Source organism: Melozone crissalis, unplaced genomic scaffold (genome assembly GCF_028551555.1).
Source record: "Melozone crissalis strain CALT ecotype California unplaced genomic scaffold, PUWL_Pcris_2 ptg000107l_1, whole genome shotgun sequence".
Classification (NCBI taxonomy): domain Eukaryota; kingdom Metazoa; phylum Chordata; class Aves; order Passeriformes; family Passerellidae; genus Melozone; species Melozone crissalis.
In genome coordinates, this window is record NW_026535884.1 from 2,226,193 (window position 1) to 2,238,990 (window position 12,798).

Below are 12,798 nucleotides of genomic sequence, written 5' to 3' on the forward strand. Positions count from 1 at the left end.
GAATACTCTTAAACAGTGAAGATCCTACAGGTCTGACTGCCAAGAAAACACATTCATTTACAAAACAACCTTGGAAGAACTGTTTAAAACCTCAAGTTGCCCAGTGAAACCCATGCCAACCCTCCCCCGTTAAATACACGTATTTGCCCTGAAATGTGAATCACTGAGCCTGCAGAGATTCCATTTAATTAATAAAAAAACTCTGATAGCAAAGGATTAAAGGGATTATGCAGCCAGAAAACAAAGTAAAGAAATTAAAGTCTGCTTTGTGTGTGCCATTCATTTACTGCCTACGCTGAGTGGATGACAGCTAAATGCCAATGATTATGAGCATTCCTCTTAATTAGTCACTGGCTCCTGCCCACACACTGAACTACCTGAAATTTGTCCTCTGATATCAGCTATGGATATTGGAGTGATAAGCAATCCTAAGCCTCTGTGATAAGAACAGGAAGAACCTGAGTACAACAAATGTGAAGAGCTAGTAGAATTTTTTTTAAAAAAGCACAAGGACACCTGTGACAAAACTGTTTTGTTCTAAAGTCCTTATCCTCTAGCTCTTTTAGAAAATGAATCAGGGCAGACAGTAAAACAACGAACAGATAGTAAAATATTACTAAGTTTCCAATTAAATGATTTGCAGTAAGAAAACTAATGGGTCAGAGCACCATGCAATTAACAGAGTATGAAGTAGTTTCAGGCAGGGAAATCTGGAAGGTGATCCTTATTGCCTCTTGCAATTTGCTACTTTACTGTTTCTGCATTTCCTCCCTTTGGGCCAGAGAAAACACAAGACAACAGCCTGGCCTGCCCACTCCATCATCCAAACTACAAAGAAGAGAATCAGCAGTGAATTGCTGCTTCCCTTTTGACATTAGTAGTACTAGTTTTTGAAAAAATTGCATTTGTAGCCCTAGGAGACAGAAGGGCTAAGCTGGAATTCACTCCTTTAAATCCACAGCTGAATAGATGTCTGTGTAGCAGCCTCCAGGAAATAATTTGTTTGGAAAACCCCTCAATACTCTACTTTAAAAATAATGAATGGTGTAAGTTTAAGAACAGAACAAGAGTTAAAAATGTCATAGGATGCAGCAATCACACTTATCTCTGAAGCAGGATTAGCTTGATAATTTTATATTACAACCTAAATTAAACCTCAGCAAGGCTGTGCTATTGCCAAAGACACAGACATCCCCAAAACAACCAAACACACCCTGACCCCTCACAAACCCAACCCAAACACACACACACTGACACCCCAATATAAATAAATACACACACACACCTGCCATCCCCAAAATTCAGCCAAAGACACAAACACTCTGACCCCCAAACACAAACACCCAACACCCCCAAACCCAACCACACACACAAACGCACTGACACCCCAAATCCAAACACACCAACACCCCCAAACCCAAACACAGCCTGACTCCTCACAAACCCAACACACACACTGACACCCCAACATAAATACACACACAGCCCTGACTGCCCCCCAAAATCCAGCCAGACACAAACACACCATCCCCAAACACACCAACATCCCCAAACCCAAACACATACACACACTGACCCTCAAACACACCAACACCCACAAACCTGTATACTCCCCCAAATCCCACCACACAAACACACCCAACAACACCCAACATCCCCAAATCCAAACACATACAACCACACTGAGCTCCAAACACAAACACACACTGACCCCCAAACACACACACAAACACACTGAGCTCCAAACACAAACACACCAACACCCCCAAACCTGTATACTCCTCCAAACCAAAGCCCACAAACACACCCAACACCCCCAAACCCAACCACACACACAAACCACTGACCCTCCAAAAACAAATACGCCAACACTCCCAAACCCACCCTGACCCCTCACAAACAGAACCCAAACACACACACAAACACACCAACACCCCCAAATCCAACCACACTCACTCCCCAACCTCACCACACACACATTGAACCCTCCCAAACCCAGCCAGGCACACACACCCCATCTCCCCAAACCCAAACACAGCAGCAGCCTCAAACCCAACCAACACACACTGACCCCCACAAAAACAGACACACATCAACCCTCCCAAAACAAACACAGACACACACCAACCTCCCCAAAACAAAACCCACACACACAAACGCACCAATCCCCAAAGTCAAACACATCCCCAGCCAAACACACCGACCCTGGACCCTCCCTAAACCCAAGCCCAGCCCAAGCCCCCGCAGGTCCCGCAGCGCCATCTCCCGGGTCCAGCGCCCCCTGAGACGGGCACAGAGCCCGGGGGGACCCCGAGATCCCCCGGCCCTTCCCAGCTCCTGTCCCTGCCCTTCCCAACCCTTCTCTGCCCCCACAGTCCCCACCAGCTCAGGGAAAAAGGGTTGGAGTGCTGGCTAGCTCACAGCTGATTTGGACTACCCTGCATTACTGAAATATTTGTAAAGCTTTTACCTTGAAAATGTCTCACCACAGAGTTCTCTGTGACAAAGAAACCCAAACGGGAAAATGATACTGGTTCCAAGTGCAGCAGTGTGACAGAAATGTGTGCACTCCCTTGAAATGAGCCTGAGCCTCCTGCTTGCCCTACAGCTGGGACTGATGGACTGAGGATGGACAGAGCTGACAAACAGCCTGTGCCTTTCAGCTGCTTTGAGCTCCTTTCTCTGATGATCTCTGTAATGACCAGAAAAATGAAACAAAGAAGTTTTTATTTTGCTTTTATCCAGATCACAATTTCTTATTAGAGTTGAACAGATTATTTGGGATACCTTGGGATAGCAGGTGAAAGGCACAGAGAAAGTTCCAGCCTTGCTGCAGATGTGTTCCTCTCTTTCCTTACGCACTCTGCTGTCATAATTTCACTTTTAAAAATAAACTGTAATGGCGTAGCTAGTTCCATTACTTTTTTTTTTTTTTTTGGGTGAAAGAAACCTTATTTCAAGACCTTGTTTCTGCTCCTCTGTTTGCATCTGCGTTCTCCAGAACTCAATTCCCATCAGATATTGACGTGTTGCATTTCCAAGCCTCAGTCATGCCAGATTTACTTTCCCTCACGTCAAGCAGCGTGAAGGTTCAGGTTGGTAATTCTGCAGTGCTGAAAGGACAGGGCAGGCAGGGACCAGTCTGTCAAGCTTCACTTGGAGAATATACCCAGACTACAGTGGGCCAAAGAGCAAGAGGGTTTTTTCCCCTCAAACTGGTGGAAATTATGCCACAGAGCAGCGGTGTTTTGGCAGCTGTGATCCCGTGCTCAAGAATTTTTACACCTTGCCAATTTTGTAGTAAAATAAAATATCTTCAGAGAGGCCTAAGGAGCCACCATCACACAGGGGTGTGTGTCCAGGCAAGCACAGACTCACCCACACACCTCAAACCAGCTCAGAACAAGAGAGCCTAGGTCAGGACCTCTCAGAAACATGAAAAGGAATTCTGAAGATTAAATACTCCTATGCATTACAGCTCACACACACTGAACAGAGGAACCATCTTCAAAAAGAAAGTTAACAGCAGGTTGTGGTTAGTTTTTTCCTTTGGTTCGCTTATTCTCCAAACAGGCTATTTTCAGCACACATTAAAAGGCAGAGTATAAATAGGGCAATGTAATTTGGTAGCAGAAAAAAACCACCTTATTGCATATATGATCTCACAAGGTAGCTATTTCAGTGTGTAAAATTAATCTAATAATCATCTTATGTAGCTGAATAATCAGCTAAAATGTTAAACTTTCAGTGAAAATAAACTTTTTAGGTGTTGATGAGAACAGATATCTGCAGTGACAGCAAAGCAAAAGACCCCAAACACCTGTACAATACAACCTACAAGAAAAATGAATAACAGTGCAGATGTTTTTTGAGCCAACATGTACAACTCACTGAAGCAACATGTTAAGTTAAAATTGGTAGTAAAATTCAAGGAAGAGATGGCGACTCTCTTCCATACAATAACAAGCTCATCTGCAATTACAGTGCCAATACAAAATCATTCTACTGCACACCTCTCTTCTTGTAAACTAAATTCAAGCCAAAGTTTTACACTAGAAATTGCATCCTTTGAAGATGTCCCTCATGCAAATGCTACTGGTAAAGCACACCTCAAATTCCTGGTTTTGCCAACTGTCACAATATTTGACTAATAACAACCCATGCTTGCTTCCCATAAACCACTTAGCAACAGGGGAAAGAACTGTTGCATTATAGATTACATTTCATCCATGCTATTTTACACAGAAGTAGATAACTTTTGGGATGTTTGTGATTGGTTTCATTGAGTCTTATTTTTTTTTCAAAGTTGTCTTGGCTATGCTAACAACTTGTTCTTCATGAGCCATCATATTAAACTAGGAATTGTTTCTTCTGATAATGAAGGATAATCTTTCAGGATAGGTTATATTTATATATTATATTTATATATACTTACATTTAAATATATTATACTTATATATTTAAAGTTATATTTAAATATATTTATTGCTTGGAATTTGCGCAGGAATTTGTGCGGAATATGTTCAGGAACTTGGACAGAACTTGGGCAGAACTTTATCTATCTGTAATACTTATTTTGTTCAGTAATTTATCTACTGTAATAATTTTACTACTGTAATTTATCTACTGACTGTGGCCCTGAGGCACTTCCAAAACTAAATAAGCATAAATAAGAACTTTGAACACTTTCCCACAAAATTCTGCAGAAGAGTTTAAAATCAATTCCCAAGTTCTCAAAGTGCCATTCCCATTGAGCTCCCTCTCCCATGGATCCAGGGCTCTGTACCTTTGCTTGGGATGAGCTGTTTCCTTGCTTGGCACAATGATGACGTTGGCACTGTCACCCCAGAGAGATGCCTTTGACATTTTGGGAGAGCAAAGAGTGCCTAAGTGACAAAGGAGAGTGCCTAAGTGACAAAGGAGAGTGGCTGAGTGACACAGGAGAGTGGCTGAGTGACACCTCCAGCCCAAAGCACAGGCAATGATCCCTGGGCAGGCTGCCCAAGCTGAGCATGACGCACTCCAGGAGGCTCTGAGGTGCTGAATCTTCCTTGAGGAAAGACAAAGGACAGCAGCTGCTGGTCAGAGTGCTTCATTAGCTTTCCTTGGAGGATGCCTAGGGTGAATATTGATAATACCATTGTCATTGATAGCTCACTGAAGGAGAAGCATTTGTACAGAGCATCCAGCACCAACGGTGAGATCATGCATCAAATCAGAGCTAATTACTGTCTGCAGTTTTGGAACAAGAGCGGCATGACTCAGATGAGGAGAGAGAATTCCTCTCTTGCTGCTTATCTCTCTCACAGGGAAGCACAGGGAAAGGGCAATAAAACACATTAGGTTAATTCTGTAGAGAAATTCTTTTGTCATAAACATTCAGTTCAGCAAAGAGAAGTGTGGAGAAAAAGGATTTGTAGTACAGATATTTGCTCAATAGTCAAGGCAAGTCAAACACCAGCCCTCTCTGTGCATACAGGGAAGTTTAGGCTGGCAGGACCTCTGCAGGTCCTTCCCCACCTCTCCAACACCCACCTGTGCACTCCGGTGAGAGCATTTGAACACACACAGGGATGCCAAGGGCATTATCAAGCTTAATTTTGAAATTCTGTCCCATTCCATCCTTGGATCTATTCAAACCTCACTAGACACACTCCTGGACCAGCTGTTCTGACTGACCCTGCTTGGAGCAGGGGAATTGGAGTATGAGATTCCCAGATTTCCAACTTCAACCTCCTTCAGAACCCACTGTGTTTAGCCCACACATGACCTGCTCTCCATGCAGGTATTTAGACCTGCAGCAGAAATATTTCTGTTCTATATGACTGATGCAGCCAATTTGAAATTAGCCTTAAGAGCCACAGGATGTAAAATATAAAAATTAATCTTCAACAGGAAGTGTTAATAAAGGAAAAAGATGAAAAGCAGGGAAGTTCACACCTTTTGCAACTTAACTTATCACAAAATTCAGCAACTTTAGGAACAACTTTAGTAACACTAGTTGGATTTTATAGTATTTTGAAGAGCATCTGAAGACAAAAGCATCTGAGCAGAGAGGCAGAAAAGTAACACACCATAATTTGTTGCAAAGAGGCATTATCTTCTCACCATTAAAAGGAAAGAATATTGCCATATACTTACATTTTTTTGTTATTTTCAAGGCGCTATACAGTTGGATATGACACTGCATAGAGAATGGAGGGAAGGGACCAGTCCAGTCAGTCCTTGCTCTATGATATGATAAATCAAATTTTAAGTAAAGGAAACAAAATAGGCTAGATGGAGGGAAACAAGGACTAAAGTGATGAGATGACATAAGGCAACTCCTGTGGCAGCATTAGGCAAAAGCAATGGGCAAACAGGGGAAAAACCTTGCTAACACACTCAGAATTAAGTAGTTAGTTCCAACTGAAAGAGAAGATAAGTGAAATGGAAAATGGTCTTCCAGTCTACAGAGGGACCTGTGTTTAACATCAACCCAAGTAGTTTATATGTACCAAGAAGTCTCCAGATGGAAGCTGCACTTGCTTTGCCAAGACAATTCTCTAGGGCACCATTGGATGAGGTCTTCCCAAATAAATAGGTGTGAAATTCTGCAAGGGGGAGCAAAACAAATAAAAAAATTGAATTCTCCCAGTATTACCTTTGTAAGTTAACCAGCTTTTTTAACTCCCTCTCTTTTTTACTTTTTTTTCTGGCACAACAAATACAACACAACACATTCATCCATCTCACAAAAGAGAGAGGAAAATAAAAAAGTGCATTTCATATCAGATGCTTTGCGTCAGGACTGCTGAGGCTCATAAATCAGCTGTCTATTGCCCTGGTCATTTCAACCAACGTCTGACCCTTTGTTAACTCATGATTTATAACTGAAAGTTACTTTTTTTTTAAATGCCAGATTTATAAACTTTACTGTGCTTGGTTTGATATAATATCCATTTTGTACACCAAGCTATAAGACAGTAAATTTATTGTCTATGAACTGTTACCTTGAAAAATTACATCAATGCAAAGTGGTTTCCATTTAGAATCAATGGGCAATAAATTCATTGGATTTTTTTTTTGAAGGGGGGAGAGAACATGATGGTGTTTATGAGGTCATGAGTGGCTATATAATGGGAGAAACTGGGAGCTGAGGCTACAGTTAGCCAGGAGTTCTGAGTTCCAGGGTTAGACACAACAGAACATCCAACACAGCAAGGATGCATAAACTGATACTCTGCTGTCTCATTATCATCTGCTTCTCCTGTCCTCTCTTGTCTCTCCCCATCATCAATGCCAGTGAGATGTCTTATCAACACTCAGGTAAGAGAATTTTGATTTTAATGGTTATCATGCAGGGGTTGGAGCAGGGGAAGCAGCAGGGTGCTTTCCAAGGGGCCTGGATCTGTGCTGCTCAGCTGCAGGAGAAGCAGGACAGCAGCAGCACAAGGGACACAGCAGTGGGTGCTGGTCTTGTACAATGGGGAGGTTGGGTGCCCTGAATAGTTCCCCCTGCTGCTTTGAGGTCCAGGGAACAAAAGGATGCACTGAGGAGCAAAAGGTATCTGAGCCTTGAATACCAGCACTGAATGTGAGCTGGCATTCAGTGTCTGAGCTCTCATAGGCATTGGGTAACTTAAAGAAACTTTGCTGTACAATCTCTCCTGTTTCTACCCTTTGAAATAAGCAATTTTGTGTTTAAAAAGGGAGAAATCTAGTGCTAACATCAAGAACAGGCAAATCTCTCTTACACTGGTATGTATTGAGAATGCTCTTTGCACTAATTCAGATTCCATCCAGCTCAGGGAAAGAATAAATCTTTGCTTGAGAAAGTGATGCTCAAAGTTTGAAATGGCTCAGACAAAATGCACAGCAGAATCTGGAAGGTTATTCTCATCAGACCTGACTGGTACTGGAAGACTTTCTGAAATGAGCTCTGAAAGAACAGGCAAAGCAACCCAGAAGTTAGTGTGTAAAGCTGACTATTAAAAAGTGGCTGTTCTTACCTGCTTTGGAGCAGCTGCTCTGCTGGTTTAGAGGTATCAGCAGTCCCCAGTCTGCTCTGAAAATCTTGGGCTCTCTAAGCCAGCATCTCCTCAAGCCTTCCACAATGTAATTTACATTTCCAGGTACCCCTGACTCAATATCTGAGTAATATCTGTCACATCATAGCTGGCTCTAGCCATGATTGCATTAGGTTCAAGTCACAGTGCTCAGATCTTCCCTGCTAATGTAAAGAGTCTCTGGGAGGGAGAAGACAGAAGAGGAACACTCTTAAAGAGGGTTGGTTTTGGGTTGGGTTTTTCCTTTTTTAAATGTCAAACAAATTTACCTGCTAGCAGTGCTCTGATTTAAGGAATAATCCTTGGCCAGAGATGCAGATTGTCTCCACTCAGCACTGGGAAGTTTTTGTACTCTTATTTTGAGTCCTATAATGATATCTCCCCTGTCTTTGGAAGTGTCCTTTTATGCAGTGAATAAACCAATAACAGGCACTTCCAAGATCTTCAAATTCCTGATCTTTATGCAAGTTTATGAAATGTTGGGATATTATTTCAGTTTGTTTTCTTACATGTTCATGTGAGGAGCTACAGTCACACCCATTCCTGCAGGTCAGAGCAACTGAAACTCCAAAGGGTCACCTACAAGTACAATTGCAAAATTATATTAATCTTCTCAAATAATGTTTGATAATGACACCCTCTGGTTGCCCACAATTTTGGATGGCTGCTATGTATTAGCAAAGATGAAATTTACTGCTCAGATTACAAAAACCCAAGTTACCTGGAATATTGCACTGCTAAGAGATTCTGTTGGCAATCTGCCTTGGGGCACAGGCTAGCCACAGAATTCTGAATTCTTTATGCACAGATAAATTAATTCTATCAGCTACCAGCAAGCTGTAGCGTTGGAAAAACTGGTAACATCTGTACTGGTACACACATTTAATGAGAGATGGCTGAAATGCACCAAGAAGCACAGCTGCCAAAATAAGTTGTGAGTTTTTCTACCTTTCCTTCCACAACTTCTACTGCATTTAGTAATTGCAAAACTGAGGTTAATAGGCCTTGAACAGGAAGTTTTGCCTTTATTCATAGGAAAGCTGCAGCATGGGAATTAATTGATAAAGAAATGAACTAAAGTAAAATGTTTAAAATTACACCCAAGTCTGGGCTGTGTACCAGAAGGGTGAGGTTGAGAGTACCTCAAGTGACAGGAGGGGCTGCTGCTGTCAAAAACTCTTGTAACAAAACTGCCAGAGAAATGAGAATCTAAGATTAACATCACTCAGGTTTCTCTTTTCTCAAAGCTTTGGAAGGAAAGGAATACAAAACAAACTATCCCCTATTAGAAGAATTAAATAAGGATGTGTGTTGGTGCTTTCATGAAAATCTTTAACAGACCTGATGAGAAATCCCCTGGGACAGACTGAAACAGGGATGCAAAGCAAAAGACTCACCCTGTGCCTGTTTCTTGCCTTGGCAGCTGATGAAGACTCGAGGTTAAACCTGGAGAGGTTGGGCAGCTCCTCCCTGCTCCAGATCCTGCCAGAGCTCCTGGGCACCCTGAGTGAGGACAGCAAAGCAGGTGAGCATTCACACAGCAATGGGAGTGCCCATGGTTCACACCCCAGCTCCCAGGTGTTTGCTAAAATACACTGTTATGTGTAAGTAACAGCTATCGTTGAGTTAAGTGGGATTTTGGGGAAGCTGCTGAGTAGCCATGCCTGCAGCTCAACATCACCTCAAAATCTCCAAATGAGTGCTGCAAAACTTCCAGACAGCAAAACCAGAGCAAGGAGAGGATTGGCCTAAGAGGAGCTGGCAGGCAAAGAAAATAGCAGTCTTACAAAACATCAATACTTGCAGAAATTGCAGAATCAGTGGCTTGGGAAGCAATAATGTTACCCTTGAATATTCCATTCCAAGACCTCTGTCATCTGTAGCATTCTGGCACATGAGAATTATTTGTCTAATTCATAATTTCGAAATGCTAAAACATTTCATTGTGTCTCCTCTTTAACAGGTCTTACCCCCAGCAACTACAACCCAGGGGAAAATATGAAAGAGGTAGGTAAATAACCATCTGCCACTGAAACAAGAAAAATAAGACTAAACTACATAGAATTGTTACCAAGAAATCATTTCAGATCAAGAGACTTCACAAACAATATAGACTAAAGTAATATGCCACAGTGTTCTTGAAGCTGGAATCACTTAACAGCTAGACAGGCAAGGGAGAGGAGGAAAATGGAAAAAAAAAGAGAGCAAGTAATACAGATTTAAAAAAAAAAAGTGGAGGGCTTAGAATTAAGGGGTTTTTGGTGGGTTTTTTTGGTGTGTTTTTGTTTGGGTTTTTTTTTTTTTTTGTTTTGTTTTTGGGGTTTTTTTCCCCCCTCTAAGTAAAGGCCAATTTCCAGCTTCATCAGCCCAGGCACCATTATTTGCACCACCACCACCCCCAGCACAGGTTACACAGCATGATCAGCTTTGTTATGAACCATTATGTACATGGAGAACATCATCCCTGTTCACTTCCTGCTGAATTAAACATCAATGCAGAGAACAGGGCTGGGTTTTAGTGGCACATGCAAAGCAGAGGTTTCCCAGGGCAGTCCCCTCCTTCCCCCAGTGGGAGCACAGGGCTGGGAGCTCAGGGAGGGTGGAGGATGGACTTTCCCACTGGGAACCACCCCCATAATCTCCCCAGTGCTGTTTGATTGCAGAATTTCTACAGGAACCACCCTCAAAATGCTTTCCTGGGCCGCCTCCTGACCAAGGACAGGAAACAGTACAAGAAACGTGGGAATCTTTCTGAGTGCTTCTGGAAATATTGTGTGTAAACAGGGAACTCCCTGACTGGCTGCATAATTTATACAGATGGCTGAAAACATGTATATAGATGAGCTTGATTCAAAATGGGAATGAAGAACCATGAAGGCAGCACCTAACTTTAGACTCTCTGCTACCTGGAAATGAATAAATTCTTGATGTTTTGCAATTATGTTGTGAGCAATGTAGTAATTTTTTTAGATCTCAGCACAACAGGAAGGAAGTGACAAATACACAACACAAAGAGAACTTGGGCAGGGGAAGCAAAATTCCCATGGGGTTCTGTGAAAACTCCCAGAAGAGCTCAACTGTGTCCAAGTTCAGAGGCAAAGGGACTTTCTCCTTTGTCGTTTGATGTAGATTGGGGTGCCAGGAAGAAGTTCAGCAGGTAAGGGATGGCAGCTTAACAATGCCCAGTCCCCTCCTGCCATCCCCAAGGCACCACAAAACCAATCAGCAATGTCAGATCAGGCATCTGCTCCCACTGCTGCTGGAGATGATTGTTTCTCTCAGGCACTTGTAAAAAGACCCACAAATTATTCCTCTGTCCAGCCTTCAGCTACTCATGACAGACTGCCTGTGCATACCATGGGTTTGAAGAATTGTGTGTGATTATTATCAAGCACAGTATGGAAGGTAAATGTGGTTGTCATTCAAGATTTTACCCCCAGATTTGGACAGTCAGGGGAGGCAGGAATGACAGACACCATGTGAAAGATTCCTGCACACACAGGTGCAGGAAGCTGATCCATGGGCAGAGTTAACAATCTGTGTTCCCAGGGCAAGCCAGCTTGGACACTCAAGGTGCCACTCACTGATAATGTTGCTGTATCTTGGCATGTAACATAAATAAATGAGAGGACAAAAAGCTACACAAATCTCCTAGCCTGACTCTTCCACATGCAGAGTACTTACAGACTCTCAGTCCTGGGTACCTTCTGGTAGTAACTGCAAGAAATAGAGCTAAACAGGCAGGAATTGTCTCTGGGGATGCCATTTTTGATAAAATCCACAAGCTGTCTGAGCTGTGAACCCCTGCTCAATACATACATTGCATAAACCTCACTCCAGTCAGGGCTCACAGAAAGCTTGAGATAAACACCTAACAGTGATACACAGCTACACTGATCTCAAGAGCACACATCATAAATCTCTGACTGTGTTGTTTAAACAAAGCCTACAGGTTTAAAACAGCTTGCTCACTTCACATAAATTGTAAGACAGATGATGCCAGCTGTAACAGAGAAAAATATCCTCAAAGTCAGAGCAGCAGGATGCCCTGTGCTGCTATTTGAAATCTTCTGAACATTCATCCTTCTCTTACACAGTGGAGCAAGTCAGTGGCTCTCTGGAAATTACTCCTTTTCTGCTACTATAAACTTCTCAGAAAAGACTTCAAATTTATCTAAATGAATAACCAGCTAAGACAGACATAGACAGGGAGAAGTGTAGAGCCTAAAAAGACTGGGGGGGGAAATATTTTCAAAAACTGCAAGCATAAAGCTAAATAAATAAAATAAGGGTGAAGAATAACAGAAAAGATATTGCAAGTATTAAGAAGTTCACTGGCCATCTACCTGAGAGAGGAAGAAATGAAGAGCTGTCAGGTGTTGAAGATGGGTCAAGACAAGGTAATTGATTATAAATAGTGAAACCTTAGGTCTTAAAACTACAAAATACTTGCTAACATTTATGGCATCTAAAGAAGCAATACCAAATCAATTTATTATTCCAGCTAGGCCAGCTCATAGCAGCAGGGGCTGAGGGTGAATTCAGATAATTCTAATATATGAGAATTTCATCACAGCCTGAAACTCTGGAATGAGTTCAGAATGTCTTTGGACACCACTGGTGGCTCTCAAAGAGAACTGTTTGAGACACCGTGGAGCACCCAAGTGCTTCCTTCCCAAAGGACTTTCCTGGCAGATGCCAGATAAACCCAGGCCCAGGTCTGAGAGCAGAGCCTGGCCAGGTGTGACAT

General features: G+C 42.4%; 2 protein-coding genes across 2 annotated transcripts in view; one reads left to right on the forward strand and one right to left on the reverse strand.

The window, feature by feature from the left end:
• PARK7 (Parkinsonism associated deglycase) overlaps positions 1-12,798 on the reverse strand; it is a 58,389-nt gene that overhangs the window by 16,540 nt on the left and 29,051 nt on the right. The gene's annotated exons all lie outside the window — the stretch shown is intronic.
• On the forward strand, positions 6,012-10,991 carry UTS2 (urotensin 2). The gene is made up of 4 exons (XM_054292064.1): positions 6,012-7,308; positions 9,472-9,573; positions 10,012-10,055; positions 10,712-10,991. The coding sequence occupies exons 1-4, from the start codon at positions 7,206-7,208 to the stop codon at positions 10,826-10,828; spliced, it is 366 nt and encodes a 121-aa protein (XP_054148039.1). The 5' UTR covers positions 6,012-7,205; the 3' UTR covers positions 10,829-10,991.

Bases quoted from the DNA above. Each gene is read 5' to 3' on its own strand.
- UTS2 (XM_054292064.1), top strand. From the start codon at position 7,206: ATGCATAAACTGATACTCTGCTGTCTCATTATCATCTGCTTCTCCTGT. The intron at 9,574-10,011 runs GTGAGCATTCAC...CCTCTTTAACAG, and splicing joins GAGTGAGGACAGCAAAGCAG to GTCTTACCCCCAGCAACTAC. The intron at 10,056-10,711 runs GTAGGTAAATAA...GTTTGATTGCAG, and splicing joins CAGGGGAAAATATGAAAGAG to AATTTCTACAGGAACCACCC.